The sequence below is a fragment of the Ixodes scapularis genome, unplaced genomic scaffold (genome assembly GCF_016920785.2).
Source record: "Ixodes scapularis isolate PalLabHiFi unplaced genomic scaffold, ASM1692078v2 PGA_scaffold44__24_contigs__length_19508400, whole genome shotgun sequence".
NCBI lineage: Eukaryota > Metazoa > Arthropoda > Arachnida > Ixodida > Ixodidae > Ixodes > Ixodes scapularis.
In genome coordinates, this window is record NW_024609873.1 from 15,702,312 (window position 1) to 15,720,903 (window position 18,592).

At 46.0% G+C, this 18,592-nt stretch overlaps 1 protein-coding gene across 1 annotated transcript; it reads right to left on the bottom strand.

Annotated features, from left to right (window-relative positions):
• Positions 1-924: 924 nt before the first annotated feature.
• Positions 925-2,264, bottom strand: LOC120845264. Its single transcript, XM_040217094.3, has one exon. It carries the CDS (start codon positions 2,254-2,256, stop codon positions 946-948), a length of 1,311 nt encoding a protein of 436 aa, XP_040073028.1. The 5' UTR covers positions 2,257-2,264; the 3' UTR covers positions 925-945.
• Positions 2,265-18,592: the final 16,328 nt, after the last annotated feature.

Consider the following 18,592-nt stretch of genomic DNA (forward strand, 5'->3'; position numbering starts at 1 on the left):
AGAAAAGATCGTTCATTGTCTAGGGGAGGTGGTGTTCTTGTTGCAATCCAAAAGTGTTTTTCCTCGGTAGTTGTGGAGCTAGATGCCGATATTGAGGTATGCTTTAGTCAAAGTTAAATGTGCATTTTTTCTTATCTTAGTGGGAGTTTGTTATAGGCCTCCAGACTCGCAAGCTGTGTTTCTCCAGGAATTGTATAAAATTTTGATTTTTGTTACACTATGTTACCCGCAGTGTCCTGTATTTCTTGGTGGGGATTTCAAATATCCCGGGATTGACTGGATTGATTGTGTGCCTGAGAGTAGTTGCAAAGTTCTTCGCTGTGTAGGGACTTCATTGATATTTGTAAATCTTGTTCTCTTGACCAGGTTGTGGTGGTGCCTACGTGAAACAATGCGATTCTTGATTTATTCTTTACGTCCATTCCGGAGTTAATTATATCTGTAAATGCTATTGACGCTATCAGTGGTCACCGAATGGTGGTGATCGACGCTAACATTGCTATTCACAAAACGTGTTGCGAACATAAAGTCATCTTTGATTATGCTAGGGCAAACCTACCGTAGATTACTTCGGCACTCGAGTCATTCCTTATCGAATTTCAGGGTTCTTTTAGTCTCAGATCAGTTGAAGATAGCTGGACTCTTATCAAGGACAAGCTTTTAGAACTTATGCATCTATTTGTGCCTAAAATAAAAATACCATCCAATACACAAAAGCCATGGTTCTCGAGGTATCTAAAAGGCCTCCTTAACACCAAAAAACGACTTTTTTTAAGTGCAAAGAAGCATAATAGTACGACCTCTTGAGACAAATATTTAAACCATTCTAAACTCTGTAAGCAGGCAATTGAAGATGCCAAGCAGCAGCAGGCAACCTTTAATTGCGCCCAGAAAGACTAAGCGATTGGTCTGAGGCCCATCTAGGAGTCCCCTCCCAATCACCCCTTAGGCGACGGCCAGAATCCCTTGGACTCCAGCGGCGTCCTCGGCCAGTCGGACGACTTGTTCCTGCACCTCAAGGTCGGTGCAGAGAAGAAGAGCTTCCCAGCTCTCTTGGTTGGTGATCTTTTTTAGTAGTGGCTGGGCTTTGCGGTCGAGCCGGCTGCATTCCCAAATAATGTGGCGAAGAGTCGCTCTTGCACCACATAGCTGGCAGTCTCCCTTGTAGCGATCCGGATACCATCCGCTGAGCTGGGCAGGACTATGGTAGGTGCCTGTCTGTAGTCGCCGCCAAGCTGCCGCTTGCCTTTTGTCCAACGAGGGATGCGCCGGAGGGTAGCGCATCCTTTCACCGGCGTAATGATCGAGGATGTCTCGGAACGTAACCAGTCTGTCGCCCCCCGTCGACGATTCGATGGAGGGGTCCGACGTTGCTCCGGCCCGGCGAGTGAGACCTCGGGCCGCGTCGTGAGCCTCCTCGTTGCCGGGGAGCGACGAGTGTGCTGGAGTCCAGATCAGCTTCACCTTCGCAGTCTTTTCAGGGTCACCTAGTACTCGAAGCGTAACCGGCGAGATCCGTCCCTTGGCGTATTGGCGAATCGCCATCTGTGAATCGCTGACAATGATTTTAGCGTCTTGCAGCTTGAGTGCCAGAGCGATGGCCACTTCCTCGGCTAGCTCCGGTTCTGTCGTCCGGACACTGCAGCTCGCAACGATCTTCCCTTGCTTGTCAACCACGGCTGCGGCCATGGCATCCCTGCCGTACCTCGCAGCGTCCGTGTAGTAGACGCCCTCTTCCTTCTCTAGTAGTCTTCGAAGGGCCTTGGCTCTCGCCGTTCGTCGCTCCACATGGTGCACGGGGTGCATGTGACGTGGCACGTTTGGGATGGTAAGCTTCTCCCGGACCCGTCTCGGCACGTCTATTTTCTCGCCCGTTTGTCTTTCGTAGCGGATGCCCAGGTTTTCGAGATCCTGACGCCCGGTCGCGCTCTTTGTTAGCCGTTCGAGCTGAGACGTCCGTTGCGCCTCGACGATCTCTTCCACGGTGTTATGTAGGCCCAGCGCCGCCAGCTTTTTGTTTGACGTAGAATCCGGGATGCCAAGTGCTCGCTTGTAGGCCTTCCTAATTAAGCAGTCAAGTTTGGCTTTCTCCGCCACCCCGAGCCGTAGGAAGGGAAGGACGTATGCCAGCCGGCTCACGACGAAAGCGCGGACGAGGCGTACAAGATTTCCTTCCCTCATTCCGAAGTGACGGCCTGAGATGCGTGAAATAAGCCGGGTGATCTGGTAAGTTGACGCCTTGAGCGATTCGATCATCTCGTAGTTGTTGCCATCCGCCTGGACCCGCAGACCCAGGATACGAATGCTCTTCACTGACGGGATACGCAGTCCTTGCGAGTAGAGCGCGATGTCCGACGGCAGCTGGCGGGACCGAACAGGTTTGAGGAGGAGGAGCTCCGACTTTTGTGGAGAGCAAGTTAGGCCCCTCGGAGTGACGTACTCCTCAATCGTCCGTATCGCTTCTTGTAGCGTGTCTTGGATGAACCCGTCACAGCCGCCGGTCATCCAGAGCGTGATGTCATCTGCGTATATACTGTGGTGCAGCCCCTCGATCTTGCTGAGCTTCGCAGGCAACTCAATCATCGCCACTTTAAATAGATATGGCGACAGGACCGAGCCCTGAGGTGTGCCTCGCCCGCCTAGATTGATGTCGTCGGACGTGACGCCACCGATGGAGATTTGCGCCGTCCGATCGCTGAGGAAGTCTTGAATGTAGTTGAACGTGCGTCGCCCCACGCCCAGCTTCTCCAGGTTCTCAAGGACCGCATCATGCCTGATAGTGTCAAAGGCCTTCGTAAGGTCGAGGCCCAGGATCACCCTAGTGTCGAGATGAGAGCTTTTTTCGCCATCTATGATTTGGTGCTTGAGCCTCAGCATCAAGTCTTGGGTAGACAAGTGTGGCCGCAATCCAACCATGGTGTGAGGGAACAATTGGTTCCTCTCCATGAAGTCGTTGATTCTCCGTAGAACGACGTGCTTCATTATCTTGCCCACGCAGGACGTGAGCGAGATTGGGCGCAGAGCATCTAGCTAAGGCTTCTTGCCTGGTTTCGGGATCAGGACCACTTTGGCCGTTTTCCACTGCCGTGGTAGCTGGCCTTGTCTCCAGCACTCGTTTATGTACATTGCGATGCAGGTTATGGCTTCGTTGCTCAGGTTCCGCAGCATCTTGTTGGTGACACCGTCCGGTCCCGGAGCAGACTTGGTCTTCAAGTTGCGCAGTGTCTCGGCAACTTCAAACTCAGAAATGTCCGCGTCTAGCACCTCGTTGTCTGCACCGCCGTATGTCGTGGGTGTTCTCGGCGGGTTGTCACCTATATATCGCTTACGGATCTCCTCTACTAGGTCGTCCTCGTGACCCTTGTGACTTCGAATGATCTCGCACATCTTGGTACGCTGAGCCGTCTTACAACCGTCCGGATCCAGTAGGTGCCGCAGTATGTTCCAAGTTTTGGGTACATTGGGCTGACCGTCGAACCCTTCGCAGGTATCCTGCCACTGTTGACGCGTAACCTGGTCAGCGTACGTCTCGATCGTTCTGCTGAGTTCAGCAATCTTTCTTCGAAGGTTCCGATTGTTACGTAGCGTACGCTGCCGCTTCTGCAGACTAGCCTTAGCCTCCCATAAGTGTAAGAGTCGGCTATCCGCAGCGGCCACGTCCGCTTCTTCCGGAATTACCTTGGTCGTCCGCTCGGCAGCCGCCAGCAGGCATTCCATCCACTCGCCAATGTTTGTGACGTCTTCCGTCTCGTATTCGCCCATCAGCTCTCGGAACTTATCCCATTCCGTGATCTTGCACTTTCTGCCCCGCGGCTTTCCAGGGCCCGCGCGGATCGTTATCTTTAGCACATAGTGGTCGCTACCCAGGTCTTCCCACGTGTTTGTCCACTCTGCATCCTTTGCATAGCGCACAAACGTAAGGTCTGGAGTAGTGTCTTGTTGTCGGGCGGCTCCTCTCCTCGTCAGATGATCCGGATCGGTGATCAGGGATAGTCCGCATTCGTGAGAGTCGACCTACAGTTTTCGGCCCTTGGGTCGTTCGATCTTGTATCCCCAGTCCGGATGTTGGGCGTTGAAGTCCCCAACCACTACCAGTGTCTGGCGTCTGGCGATGTTCAGGGTCGCTTGGAAGAGGGAAGCGAATCTGTGCCGTTTCGCCGGGCTGCTGTAGATGTTCAGCACGAAGAGGCTGCGCTGGTCTTTCTTCTTCAACGAGATTATCTCGATTAGCACGTGTTCTACTGTTGAAACGCCTGTGTCATGAACGACGACCGGTATGTTAGTTTTGACCAGCGTGACCACTTGCGTCTTTTCCTTGGTATCCATGCCGTAGGACTTGTAACCCGACAGTTTGGCCAGTTGTTTCGCCTCTTGTAAGGCAATCAAATCCGGTCGTTCCTTTTCGTTTTTGTTATTCACGTATTGCTGTAGGTTGCCCCTCTTTTTGCCAAACCCGCGGCCATTCCACTGCCAAATTATGTACTTTTTACTGTTCACCACCTTGGTTTCTAACGACTTGTGCCGTACGTAGTTGTTCCATGTGCCTAGCCAGCTGCGTCAGCCACTCGGGGTTGCACATCAGCTCGACCACCTGCTTGTTAACTTCCTGTTGCAGCGGCGCCTCGGCCTTATCCAATGCGACCGTCTCTTGCCCCGGTCTTACGACCATCTTCCTCTTCGCGGGTGGCGAAGCCTTCTCCAGTTCCTTCTCCGTCTCGTTGCTTTTCTGCTGAAGCTGTGTCCTCAGCCATGCGTTCTCCTTCTCGGTCTTCTCTACCATCACGCGTAGAGCCTTGTTTTCTTCCTGGAGTTGTCGCATCATGACAAGGATCTCGTCTAACTTGTCGTTCTGCGTCTTGGCCTCCTGCTCTTCTTTTCCGATGCCTTGTAGTCGGTCACCCCGGCCCAGCTGACTCGCTGTCGGGAGCTGGACCTCCTCCTGGACTTCGATCTCCGCCGCGAGCCGGACCGCTGCCGCGAGGTTGACCGCACGGATGCTCGGCTCCGTGACCGCGAACGCGACCGCGACCGTCCTTTGGGTAACGCCGGGAAGTCCTCTTCCTTGAACCTGCTCTCCTCTTGTTTCTTCTTCTTCTCCCACTGCCGCTGTTGCAGGATGTACGGCGTCTTGAAACGCTGCTTGCATCGTGTGTCACCCGTGGGGTGAGCCTTGCCGCAGATGCCGCACGACGGCGAGCACGCGTGGCCGTCTGTCGGGTTTAGAATGTTGCAAATCTTGCACCGTTGCTATTTCGGTCGCGGACACACGTCGGACCGATGTCCGACTCTGCCGCACGTACCGCATACTTCGATATTTTTCTTGTACAGGTTGCACTTGTACTCCACGTTGCCGTACATGATCCAGAACGGCACCTTCTGGCCCTTGAAAAGTACCACCGCCGACTTGGAACGGCCCATCCGTCTGGCGTGGAGCACGTTTGGGTTCCTCGCCGTGACTAGGTTGTTTAGAACGTCTTGCTCGGAGTCTTCGTCCGGTATCCCGTGAATTACGCCCTTTATGGTGTCGTCTGGCGGTATTGCGTACGCTACAACCTCGTAGGTTTGTCCCTTGAGGCTTATAGAGTGCACTCGTCCGTATTTGACGGCGTTTTCGAGTGCCGGGGTGCTCACGATGAGCGTATTTTGTTCCTCGTTGAAGCGAAAAACGTCGTGTCCTGCGTTCTTCGATGAGAGCTGCGCCGCGCGTTGAATGCTGCGTTGGACCAAGACTCTGTCTTCTTTCCGCACGTTTAGTCCTCCCCGAAGTCGAAAAACAATTTTCGCATCGTCTTCCGGAAGCTTCGGAGGCCTTGGCGCCTTCTTGATTCGAGCTCGGCCGTCCCGCCCGTTGTTCCTACCAAGAGTGCGGTTTGGCTGGGAACCAAAGAACCAAAGAACAAAGATGCCAAACAACGATTCTTTGGTGGCACTCTTAAACAACTACTAAGTTCAAATCCTAAAATGTTTGGAAAATCATTAGTCCTCCGAAAAGTCAAAATGCCCCGAGCGGTCTTTCTGACATCCATGGGGATACGATGTCCGATTTAGAAGGTGCGATTACTTTTAATCAATTCTTTGGAGGGGTTTTTACTGATGAGTCATTTCCTTTACCTGCCTGTGATAACATTTATAATAATTATTTCCTTGATCGCATCTTTGTTGATTCTGATGGGATAAGGCAGCTTATCCTCAACCTTTCCAATTCAACTAGCCCGGGTAGGGACGGAATTACGTCTAAACTGCTCAAACTCGCGCTGCCGGTCTCGAGTATTCTTCTGCAACTTTTATTTCAACAAAGTCTGGACCAAGGGTACTTACCTAAGGACTGGAAACATGCAAAAGTTACCCCTATTTTTAAATCCGGTGATGCTACGTCCGCCAACAACTACCGTCCCATTTCCCTAACTAGCATACCCTGTAAACTTCTGGAACATGTGATCTACAGCCATATTGTGAATAACCTTACAGAAATTAATTTCTTTTTTCCTAACCAACACGGCTTCCGTAAAGAGAAGTCGTGTGAAACTCGGTTATTTGAATTTATCACTGATATCCTTGACAGCATTCATTCACAAACGCAAACTGACACTATCTTTATCGAATTTTCGAAAGCGTTTGATCGGGTCCCGCACCAGCGTTTGATAAGTAAACTTAAGTCACTTAACATGCATCAGTCTCTAGTAGACTGGATCAAAAAATTCCTTTCTGAAAGAACTCAATCAGTCTCGATTCATAACGACTCATCTCGAAGTATCTCAGTAAAATCCGGTGTCCCGCAAGGCTCCGTCCTCGGCCCTCTTCTCTTTTTAATTTACATTAGTGATCTACCTAGCTTAATTTGTTCAAAAACTCGGCTATACGCTGACGAATGCGTAATATACAGACGCATTATCTCGAACGAAGAGAGCTTCGCCCTCCAGCGTGACCTTGATTCGCTATGGTTATGGTGCGTTAAATGGCAAATGGATATCAATATTATAAAGACCAAGCTTCTTACTTTTGCTACAATTAAGTCTAAGTCTGCCTTTGATTATAAAGTTAATGGTGCAATTCTTGAAAATGTAACTCATTACAAATACCTCGGAATATTTCTAACGGATTATCTCGACTGGAAAATGCATATTGATCATATTGTGAGCAAAGCGAATCGATCTCTAGGGTATCTTAGGAGGAACTTGATTACCACCAAGTGACGTTCGATTGTTAGCTTACAAATCTTTTATTCTTTCAAAACTAGAATATGCGAGCATTATTTGGAGCCCATGGCAAGATAATTTAATTAAAAAAATAGTCTGCTCAGAACAGAGCCGTACGTTTTATTCTTAGAGATTATTCCTTTACGTCGAGTGTGACAGCACTAAAAACAAGAGCTGACCTTGTTCTTTTATGTAATAGACGGAAAGTATCACGACTGGCTTTTCTTCATCGCGTGTATTATTACAACGCTGACCTTAAAAGTCAACTTTTACTTCCGCCCCATAGGATTTTTCCTCGGCATGATCACCGTCATAAAATTAGGCTACCCTAATGTCGCACTAAGCATTTTTCAGAGTCGCCCTTGATCTTGGCTATTCATGAATGGAATGACCTCCCTGAAAGTGTGGTTGATATCTCAGACCGTGCACAGTTTAGGATTGTATGTGAAGAATTATTTAAGTCAGTTTTATTTTTGTACGCTCTCTGGTGTGTAGCTGTTGTGTATATAGTATGCTGTGTATGTGTGCGCGATCTGTCGCGTGCTGTTTTCAATATTAGTGTTTTCTTGTTTTTGCAGCGAACTTTTTCTTTTGTCTCTCCCCCCTCATGTAATGCCTCCGGGCGCTTTGAGGGAACAATAAATGAAATGAAATGATTGAAATGAAATGAAATTACTTGCTTCGCAATTGGTTCTCCAGCTTCTTTTTTGTCAAATAATGTTGCAATCTTACAGGCTCGGAGCAACAATAAAATGCCCGGGACTCGACACGCCCGGCTTTTCTTAGTTTTGGCCGCGGACATTAGGGATGTCCGCGTCCAAAAAGCATCGCTGAGCGTCCAAGTTTGCGATTGGTCAAGCCAAACCTTCCTGTATACCGATAATGCCTGCCCAATCACCGGTTTACGGCGAGGCAAACCCCGCCAATGACGGCGAGGCAAATTGTTGTCGTGACGTCACAAACGGACACCACAAGGGGCGATACCAAAACGTCTCGTCGCCCAAAAGTGGCCATACCCTGACGAACGTGTTTAATTTCAGCAAGATAACTACTAGCTTCGGATAGCGACTTACTAATTTGCCTTCCTCTTTCGCACTAGCCATCACCCCTGAAAAAAAAAAAAAAAGCATCAAGGCCTTAATATGGCATTTTAAAAATAATCAGTCCATTTCAAAGCGCTCCCTGGTAAATTAGTCAGAGGAACACCCCTTGTGAGGGAAGATCGGCTTCAGAAGTGTATCTAAACTACTCCAGTTTGACTTCGAGGGTTACGCTCCACAGAACTCCTCTCTTTTTATATGAGGAAGCACGCACGTGCGTGTGCTCAAAGGAATCCTCCCAAGTCTACATAAATATAAGCTATCATCATTTAGTGCTTTGTGATTATGGGTCGGAGAGTAGAGGGAGAGAGTGTACTGTGTACGCGAAGGATTCACAAGTGTCTTCCGGATGAGGGGAGCTATTGTTCATTGCTTTGTGGAAAACGTCAAGGTCGTTTGACAATTGTGGTGGAAAGATGTGAGACCTTTGTTATCTTTTGGCTTTCGAGATCGGGAAGGTGCTGTGGTGAAGTTTGTGGAGTGTATATAAGAAGGTGACCAAATAAACTTGTCTTTAGCTGTGTTAGAGACGTGTCCTCGACTGTTCATTTTTCTTCTACTTCGAAACTTTCCTCTTTTCCTGCCTCAGTCTCGGGCTAAGAACAAAATGGTTAACATCCACCAGCTCGCCTGCGCAATCACTACATTATCATTTAGATATCAGCGGCACGTCTTCAAAATTCGAACCGGTATTGATATTTTAAAAGAAGCCTTTTAAGGACCCGAAGGACAGCAAGGTAGAGAGCTTCTTTCGGAAAGATAAGAGGAGCATTTTGGTTCGTTATTGTGTTCAGATGGGAATGCCAAATAATTAATGAGCGGGGGCTCTCAGCGACCGGAATAATCACTGCATATACGGCCCTCTAGCCTGTGCCGCCTCGTCCGCCTGTCCCTCTGCCGCTGACAAGCGGCTATTCCCAAGTGAGCTGCGTCGGAGTGGTGCAACGAAGGGCGCGGAGGAGAGAACGCGTGGTCGGAGCGAAGCGCGTGTCCTTGACAGTACCGCGTATTCGGAAAAGCTTGTGGAATAAGTCAACGGGGAAATTTCAACACTCTGACTAACTCGATTTCTCTGAGGATACATCGCCTGGTTTAAGGGGAGAGAAAGGGAACGGCCCTTTACTGTACAAGCATTTCTGAATACGCGAGAGCCCCAAGCGAAAACAATGCTCCGTCGCTCGGCCTTTCGCCTTCAAATACCGACCGATTTTCAGTCGACACGAAACAACCGCGATGTATGGTACTATCCGAAGATAGAGCCCACCTAAAATCAAAAGCAGACGTGGTGGACATAAAGGGTAGCTTTAGGTGTGTCATAAAAACAGAAGTTTAAAAAAATGATACTTTTAGGTCTTGGGATTCTTCAAACTGGTGTTCGCACTAAGAAGCGATTAAACAAAAACGACTGTTCCTCGAAGTTATAAATAATAGTTTATATTTCGCCGTGGTTAAGTAAAACCGATTTTGCTCAGATCACCAGCTGTCGGGGCCCTGCAATTGCTGGAAGAGTGCTCTTTTTCGGTGTTTCTGAAGAGATAGCAATTAATGCCAGAAATAGGGGTGGGTAATCCTCCAGGGGAGGGGCATCTTTGGGGATTCTATGGTAGTCGAGGGCGGCTGCTGTGTGCGCCATTGCATACCTCAGGTTTCTGATAAAGTTGGACGTTAAAAATAAGAGTAGAAGAACGCTAGCACATTGACCTAAAAAAGACATATCGACAGATTTAGAAGTGGCAAGTTACAGCATCCAAGCACTGAGTGATTGAAATTCTTAGAGGTTTGAGAATGAGGCATGATGCGAATACAAAAAATGTTTTTATCTAATAAGCTGTAGCCCCCAATACCCCCCCCCCCCTTTTCCTCCAAAAAATAAGAAGAAGAAAAAAAAAACGAATTTAGTTTTCTTTCGATTGTTTCAAAGGGAAAGATGTATTTTCTTAAAGGGTTCAATATTTTCTCGCATCATGGCCACCCAGTTTCACCACCAGCTATTCCCGTGCGAGTAGCGCATAATACCGTAATTTTGAACGACCAACTTTTCGTTTAGAAGGTGTCGACGCTGGTGAGTACGGGCAACTCAAAAAAGCAGCGATTCAATAGTGACGTCTCACTCTCAGAAAGGCCGCCGCTCGAAATCCCTCCGGAGCCTCCGACCGTCATCGTCTGGCTGCACCCCGTATAGCGACCACGGTAATGGGGAAAAGAAACGCCGTGCCGGTGGTCGGCAAAACAATCTCACGGTAGAGCTCTTTCTACGCGGAACCAGACAGCGTATAATTGAAGACGCCACTTTGAGGACACCGTCCGACATTCATCGCGCAACAAAAACAGACCTACGTTTCCGAGAAAAAACGGAGAAACAAAATTGGAACACCAATTGAGCCACTAAAAGCCTCAGCGCGACTATCATCCCTAGAAGAGAAGAAATGGCTGTTTTTCTCACGACTGTCCGAGCCGCAGGCATTAAGTGGCGTTACTGTTGTGGCAAGTGGTTGCGGCGGTGTTTTCGTCTGCTCGGTGCATCAAAAGAAGTAAGCAGCATGCCACTCACGAAAAGGAAAGATTCTAGGTTTAAAAGAGACAGAAAATCAAGCCATGAAGAGCGTTTAGAACTTAATGGTGGACACCGTCTGGGCAGATTGGCAGCTCACGCGCGTAGGCCAGTTTCCGCGTGTGAAGGAAGATAGCCGAGCAATGTTCGAAGACGCTCGCAGACAATCGACGCTTTCCACACATCCGCGCTGGTAGTATTGACTAACGCAACTCAAATATCACGCAACCCCAATCGAGCAGTTGGTAGCACTTTGAAATTTATCGGCACAATCAACTATCTGACGTCACACCACAACGGTGGCGCTGCTGTCGGCGCTGCGCATGCGCAGACGCTTCCCTCCTCCCGAATTTGCAGTTTCTGCTCTCGCGCAGCTCCGGTGTGGGCACACGCGGGCTTGTTTTTTAAACAGTGTGTCTAGAACGGTACATCGTCGCCGCCCTCATCGTATAAGAGCGTTTGCTTACACATGTTTTAACACATCACGCACAGTAAATTCGGTGTAATCTTCCACTTTTTTTTCCGGCAGGTTTCGGCGTGGATGGAAAACTCAGAGTGACGTGACGATGAACGTTTGCTGCTACTTGATTGCCTGCGCCGGATCGTCACGTGGCACGCGGAAAGAGCGGTATTACAGCATCGCCAGTCGAAGATGAGAACTCCGTCGCGCGGTGACGCCGTACCCACCAACTCCTCCACTGAAACGTTTGAAACGCACCGCTTTTGATCGAGGTAACTCGCTTCTAGGCGCTTTTGCACAATCGCGGGTCAGACACAGCAAGCCAGTAAACCAGCACTTGCTCTTCGTTTTAGACTTTCGCCTACGCGTAGGTTATATACTGGATAGTAGAGGCGGCTTGACAAGGTAGACCTAGAACTTAATCGACGTAGCTACCGTGGCCGAAACGTAGCGCGGCGTTGTTTCCTTCCAATATCAGCGCCTGACCTACGAATAAGGGAGATGCTTTTTGGAAAGCAAGTAATTATGAAAACCATTATGTGAGGGACGATTGGAACAACGCGATCCGAAAAAGCGAAATCGACGGTCGATGTATTAATATCATATGACGGGCTCGTAGGGTATATATACTGATTTATTACACAAATAACGGTAGCGCAAAGACACGAGGACAAGTGGAAAACAGAGACACGGACAAGTTCCTCTCTTTGCACTGTTATTCCGCGCTACCTTTATTTGTGCAATGCTACGGTCATTTGTTTTCAGCAGGAGCTTCTTGGTTTAAGAATTGATTAAGCAAGGTATTTCCGAATTGCCGTGCCGACACTGCGGGCTCCACAGGCAGTCCTTGGATGGAGCTCTGATAAGAACTGACGAGTGTGGAGCTTTCCGCCTTTATTTGCCTGCCTGTATCCGAGCATGTGTGTGAATCTGGCAGCGACGCGGGTCTGTTTCCTGCAGGTTTTCCTCATAACAGAGAACAAAATTAAAGAAAAAAAAGTCATCGCAAGAATAACGCTGAGATATTTTAAGTTAAACTTCCCCAGTATGTTTATCACTACTTCACTAAAGAAAGCTGAAAACCCTGCTGAGTTAAGTGGGGGAATTTTCTTCCCGTGTTGCTCGCTGACCGCACTAATGCGAGACTGAACAATCGTTTCGCATTTTTATTTTTTACGTTTTTGTTTTTCAAGAAACTCAGTCACTTCCATCTTGTAAAGCCCACTCCCGTACCTTCAGCTTAGTAAAACACAGGTATTTAACTCTGAACGACAGCGCTCGGAGCGAACTACTCTAAATTCTCAAACAGTTCCAGACGAAGCGAGCTGCAACCTTTCCGGATGATTCATGTTTGTGCAATCACGGTCGCTCATTCTGGGCGCAAATGAACGATGTCGGAAATTTTCACTATTCAGCTTTTGTTCTGACAGCTTATGACACCGGGACCGAATTACATCAGGTGGAAGTATTCGCAACTGCCTCGAACAATGCCTCCAACCTTTCCCTCGCGTTATTGATGTAACTCTGCTCCATGTCTTTAATAATTTGCAGTTCCCCCGGACTCACCGATAAAACGAGACAACTTCGGCAACAAGCTCGGCCAGGTTGCCGGCCCCTACCGAGAGGGAGAGTCACTGACTTTAGCTTGCGAGGTCAACGGAAGCAAGTCATACTTGTATATAATTTAGGGTGAATATTGTCGAACACAACATAAAATAAAAATTGGATTAGCTTACATAAAACCCCGATACTAGACTCTCCAACATTATACAGAAGCTGAAGTAAGAGAAGCCAGCCAAAATCCCTGCATCTGAAAACATCGCACTACAACCTAGCACACAAAACAAAAAAATAATATCAACTTTTTTTATATTAGATGCGGTCGGATTTGATAAAAAAAAATGTATATACAACAGATTACATAGGATATTGAGAAGGTCCAGACATTAAGAGACAGAAATGGCTAATACCGATTCAATTGTTTACAACAATATTAAATATAAACTTCTATAACAAAGTAAAAGACAATCACAGAATGACATTCCATAATTTGATCGCAAAGCTACGTAAAAAAAATCTCATAGGAAAATTTACGTCTAAGGCTTAATTCGTTTGCACATAAAACGTGGAACAGATTTGTGCTAAGACATCTGCAGACACCTCCTCATTTTCTTTTGAATCTTGAGGGTCCATTAGGTCTCAAGATACCACCGTGAGAGAATAAATCAGCTGGGTATTTTTTCCCAAACACCAGAAATATATAAAATGCTATGTTCGGTTGAAAAATTACCAGACTCTGTAGCCTGAGCTCATTAATAAACCACCATAAAAGTTCTTATTTTTACATATCATGACGCTATGTTTCCGCTATTTATTCATATTTTATTAATTCTTCATCGAACATGTCGCCAATGTCGCATTCGTTGTTACTTTAAACCGGGATAGTGACTATTATTGAGACGGCGGTTTCCTACGACTTGCGGTCTCTACTGTGAACTGCAATATTTAAGGATATTTTTTACTCTATCCTTCGCGTGGCTTAATATTTACCATGTCTCTCTCTCTCTCTCTGCCTAAGCACAATTGTGAGCAAAAAAAATCTGTTGCGTTTTCCGCGGTGGCTGCTTATAATGACATCCGTAAATTATAATGCAGTGCCGCTCATTTAAGAGTAAGGCTGAGACCAAGTGTAACAATCTTCAATATTGCATAGTGTCTTGCCTGAATATTTAAACTTTGCAAGGGTCCTCGCTTTGACGGTGAAGAGAATAGCTGCAGGTACATTTCTTTGTGTTTTCTAATCGCCCAGGTAAAAACCAATGAACCGGTTATTTTCAAATTTGTTTCATTCCAAAAAAAAAATTAATACATTTTAATTTTTGCGAGAATTAAGATTTAAAGTATTCAATCCTTATAAACGCCTAATGTTCGTTTCAATCAGCGGCCGCCAAAAAATCCTTGATTTTTCTTTTATCTAAAGACTCGTACAATATATTTCGTACAATATACTTATGAGTGAACTTTCTGGGTGGTGGTTAACATTCTTACGGTCAAAATGCATGAGAGGTTACAACGCCCAACTACTAATAATGGCACGTTGGTAGTTTAGCCCCATGTTGCAGAAACTGGAATGTGAACAAAAAGAGCTTAAAACAAGAAACGTGTACAAAATGCAAGGTTTGACATTGTAACAAACAGCTCGAAGGGTATTACAAGACGCAAATAGTTCGAGACGAAACGTGTTCGATATTAGTTCGCAGATGAAGTTTCGTTCCAATAGCCTTCTGAAAACATGTTATGCATCGGTATGGGACCCCTATAGAAAATATCAAATTGGTGAACTCGAAAAAGTTCAGCGGAAGGCGGCGCGATTTATTCTATCCAAATACAAGCGACTTGATTCTGTCACAGATATGCTGAACAGCCTCAACCTCCCCTTACTTTCTGTCCGTCGAAAAATTGCTCGACTAAAGTTTTTCTTTATGTTTTCTCATCACCTGTATAACATTAACCCGGATTCTAGATTAACACATCGCGCATCGAGAGAACTCAGATACGTTAGCACTAATCAGTTTGAAGTGCCCAAATGTAATATTGACGCTTATAGGTTTTCTTTTTTCCCTAGAACTGTGAAAAACTGGAATGATCTCCCACAAAATATATTGTCATTGGACTGTTTAGATGATTTTGAGAGCGCCCTTTTGAATATGACTGGTTTGGAATGATAAATAGTAGTTAAATATTTTTTTGGAAACTTCGTTAAAGATTTCGAGTGCTGAGAGTTCATTTTGTTGAGTGCTATATAATATATTGAATGTTTGTGCTATTTCAGCCCCTTTATTTTAAGTGAATGTCGCTGAATGTGTACTGTATTGTAGTCCTGATGTTGTATGTTTCAGTGCTCTTCTATACCCCACACCTGTTAAAGCCCCATACTTGGGGTGAACAGTATTCATAAATAAATAAATAAGCTGTGCCGGAGGGGCGCAGCTAAGCATGTGAGCATTAGATAAGGCTCTTTTCAAAAATTCATTCAGCAAAACTGGCAGTCGCCATTTTTTGTGGGCACAAAGCCAATGCTTGAACCCGAGACACCGCTGAACGCTTACGCAGCGCTCGTCTTCGGTACGAGCTGAGCTGATTTCACGTGAAATGCTGACCCAGCCATCGTGACTTCTACATGCGTAGTGTGCGTTCCCAAACCATGGCAAACCCTGCCCATTGGCGCACCAGCCACCAGATGGCGCGCACTTTGGAAATGGTGTACACAGCAGAAGTGTCTTGTTCAGTCTTGAAAGTGACGCTCTAGAGATTTAAAGCGGCTGAAAAAATGAAAATATTTTTAGTATAAAACTACGCCTTTTCTTCTCATCTTGTCATCTCGTATGTGAAGCGTAACTAATGTAATGAATTAAGACTTTTAGGCAAATTGAAGCGTATGCAAGGATCCAGCTTGAAACAAATAGGGAAGGTCAAGCCCTCTTCGAGATATGGCGGTAAGACGTTTTGAAATCCGCGAGGCGTTGCGCTTTCTTCGTTGATCTCTCTTAATTGATTTTTCAATGAAACTCTTTTGTTTACACACTTTATTGGTCTGTCACCACAGAATGGAATTGCACGCCACAAACACGCTTAACTTGGACTCAGTATGGTAATCCTAAGGGCTGGACTTAATAACGTTTCGTTTCAAGGCGTTTGTGACGAAGGACGGTTTTATAGGTTTTATCGCGTTCGCCACATAAATGCCGACTATCAAGCCTAATATTGATGCTTGTCATGACAGTTTATCTCCAGAGTGGCCAAGTGAAAACCCAGCAACCAGAAGTGGAAGTTTGATTCTGGCATGTTGACAGGAACCGTGTCCCAAAGAAGCTATGGGCGACAACCGAACGACCGAGTAGCCAATCCTAACTTCGACACGTGTTTTACAAATTAGTGCCAAATACCCGAACTCAGCCAAACAACATCAAGTGTGATTATACGTGGACTTTTGTAAAGCCTCTTGGGGCCATGAATTGCCAGGCAAAAAAGAAATATTCTGAACTCAAACAGCTGCGTTATTTGGTTGCAAACTTTGAAGCTGCCGTGGCAGGTGCCAAGCATTTTTCTACTGCTTCGCCGTCAGTCAGAATTTGCCATTCACGTTTAAAAGCACTGAGTAGCAAATAAAAAGTGGAAGCCGTAATATTACAACACACGACCTGCGTTTTTGTTTTTTTTTTTCTTCAAGATTTTAATGACCTTAATTGACTGAAAGTCAGAAAAACAACGGCAGATTTTTTCATTGACAAATAATTTTTGCAACGGTGTATTTTATAACGACTCCTCAAGTGCACGTGTGGTGTTCGCATCCTCGTGACGGCCAGGCATGGTTTCAAGCACATTAGATTGGTATGAATGACGTAGCTTTTCGAGCAGCAGTTTGGATGCAACAGCGCGGATGAACAGTCAAAATCACAGGCACACAAGAAGGAAACAGACTCGAAGCGCTGAGTAACAACTCAGTCCTACATTTCTTCTTTCTCAAGTCTTCAACTTCTCCTTTGCCGTTAATGAGAACATTTAAAATATTTACAAACCTGAGACCAAATAACCAATAAACATTGATAAATAACTAATAATTAAATAAATAAAAGACAACTAAGAAATAATATTAAATATTTGAAATTAAATTAAAAATTAAATTTAAAAAAAGTAACAAAAATGAAAAGAAAAACTCCTCATCACTATTGGTGCTTTGATGATATCTCTAGATAATCCAATTCTTTCTTTGGTAAAGCAACGGATGATACACTAGAACATTGTTTCTCCAACCTGGCTAATTTTCAGCTTCGATGATCTCTCTTACCGCATCTGGCAATGACAGTGCAGGTACTCAGGTCATCGAGAGATCATCGAAGCTGAAAAAACAGCCTATACTTTGTGTCACCATAACTTGAAAAGGGGCAACCTCGAGCCAATCAGAGAGAAGGAGTGAAGGTGTGTGACAGATCTGTGCAGACGAGCACTCTGCTAATATATTGTCCTCTGCCTCTCTCCAACATGCATATTGACTCGTTGAGACTGTAGCATTCGCCGTTTGCCAAATTGTAATGAAACGAATTACAGTAGGTACTACTATAACTACCCAAGGTCTTCGTACTTTGGGCATTTCTTCGAAAAGAACGGTATGTCCTCCATCACTGCGAACTCGGCTCAGCGCCTATTGGACTCGAATGCTGCATTAACCTTCGACGTGAACTCGGGCCCATTCGTGTGCTTTGCGGCGAATAAAAATGGTGACAGTTCTGTTGCTTGACGGAGTTTTGCAAAGGGTCTATTGTGTCATACGTATAGGAAGTGTCCTGCTATATAACAATGCTATTGTTAATAAATTACTATACTATTAAAGTAGATGTTGAGAGGTCCGTTTGTGTTTGCAATTAACAAGTTACAGCGATAATTACTTCTACGAGTGCAGTAATTACTCACGGGAGCTGGGCCCGTTTTGTGCTCATTAATGTCAGTGTGTATTGATTTTATTATCAAGTATGTTGTTTTAAGTATGTCTCTGCAATGCCTACAAAGGCCCCTGGGGAATAAATTAATAAATAACATTTTCACCCCACTGGAGTTGGTTTTCAGATGCACCACATGTTCAGGAGAGGTTGAACGAGTGCAGCCCCATGCAACAAGTGTGCCAGTCCGGCATGTCTCATTAATTAATATTGAAGGGTAAGAGATGCGAGTGTGCTCAAAAAGTCCAGAGCGTGCAGTGAACACAATTCTTGGTGTATAGAGTATAAAGGCGTAAAGGCAAGCGTGTGGATTTGGTTAGTGTATCAAATATATTTATTTCCACTTGATTACATAATTATCGATTCTTAGCAAATGGTTCCATAACGAGTTCTGTCTGCTGCAGTCTCGTGTCAGGCGTTCAGTCGTAGTGCTCCTTGTTGTCGGATGACGCTCTTCACACATCGGTATTCAGCTTAGTCGAGTGGCAACTTTGACTGACTGATGCCGTCTTGTAATCATAAGTCATGTGCGGCCACAGACATCTGATGCACAGAAGCTGCAGGGCTGGCTTCTAATCCGCAAATTTTCCTTGTAGTTTTCTGCGTCAATGCAGCAAGCTCGGGCATGACCTGCTTACGTGGCTGTGCCTTTTGCTGCACTATTTACTTGATGGCTGGCAACAATGTTTGTTTGCTATCCAAGCCATTTCACTTCTATTTGTAATAGCTATTTCTTCCGTATCCCGCGACCACTGCAACTTGTGTAAGTCTCCTGTGGCAAAGTGAAG

Excerpts from the sequence above, each read along its gene's own strand:
- LOC120845264 (XM_040217094.3), bottom strand. The coding sequence starts at position 2,256 with ATGATCGAATCGCTCAAGGCGTCAACTTACCAGATCACCCGGCTTATT.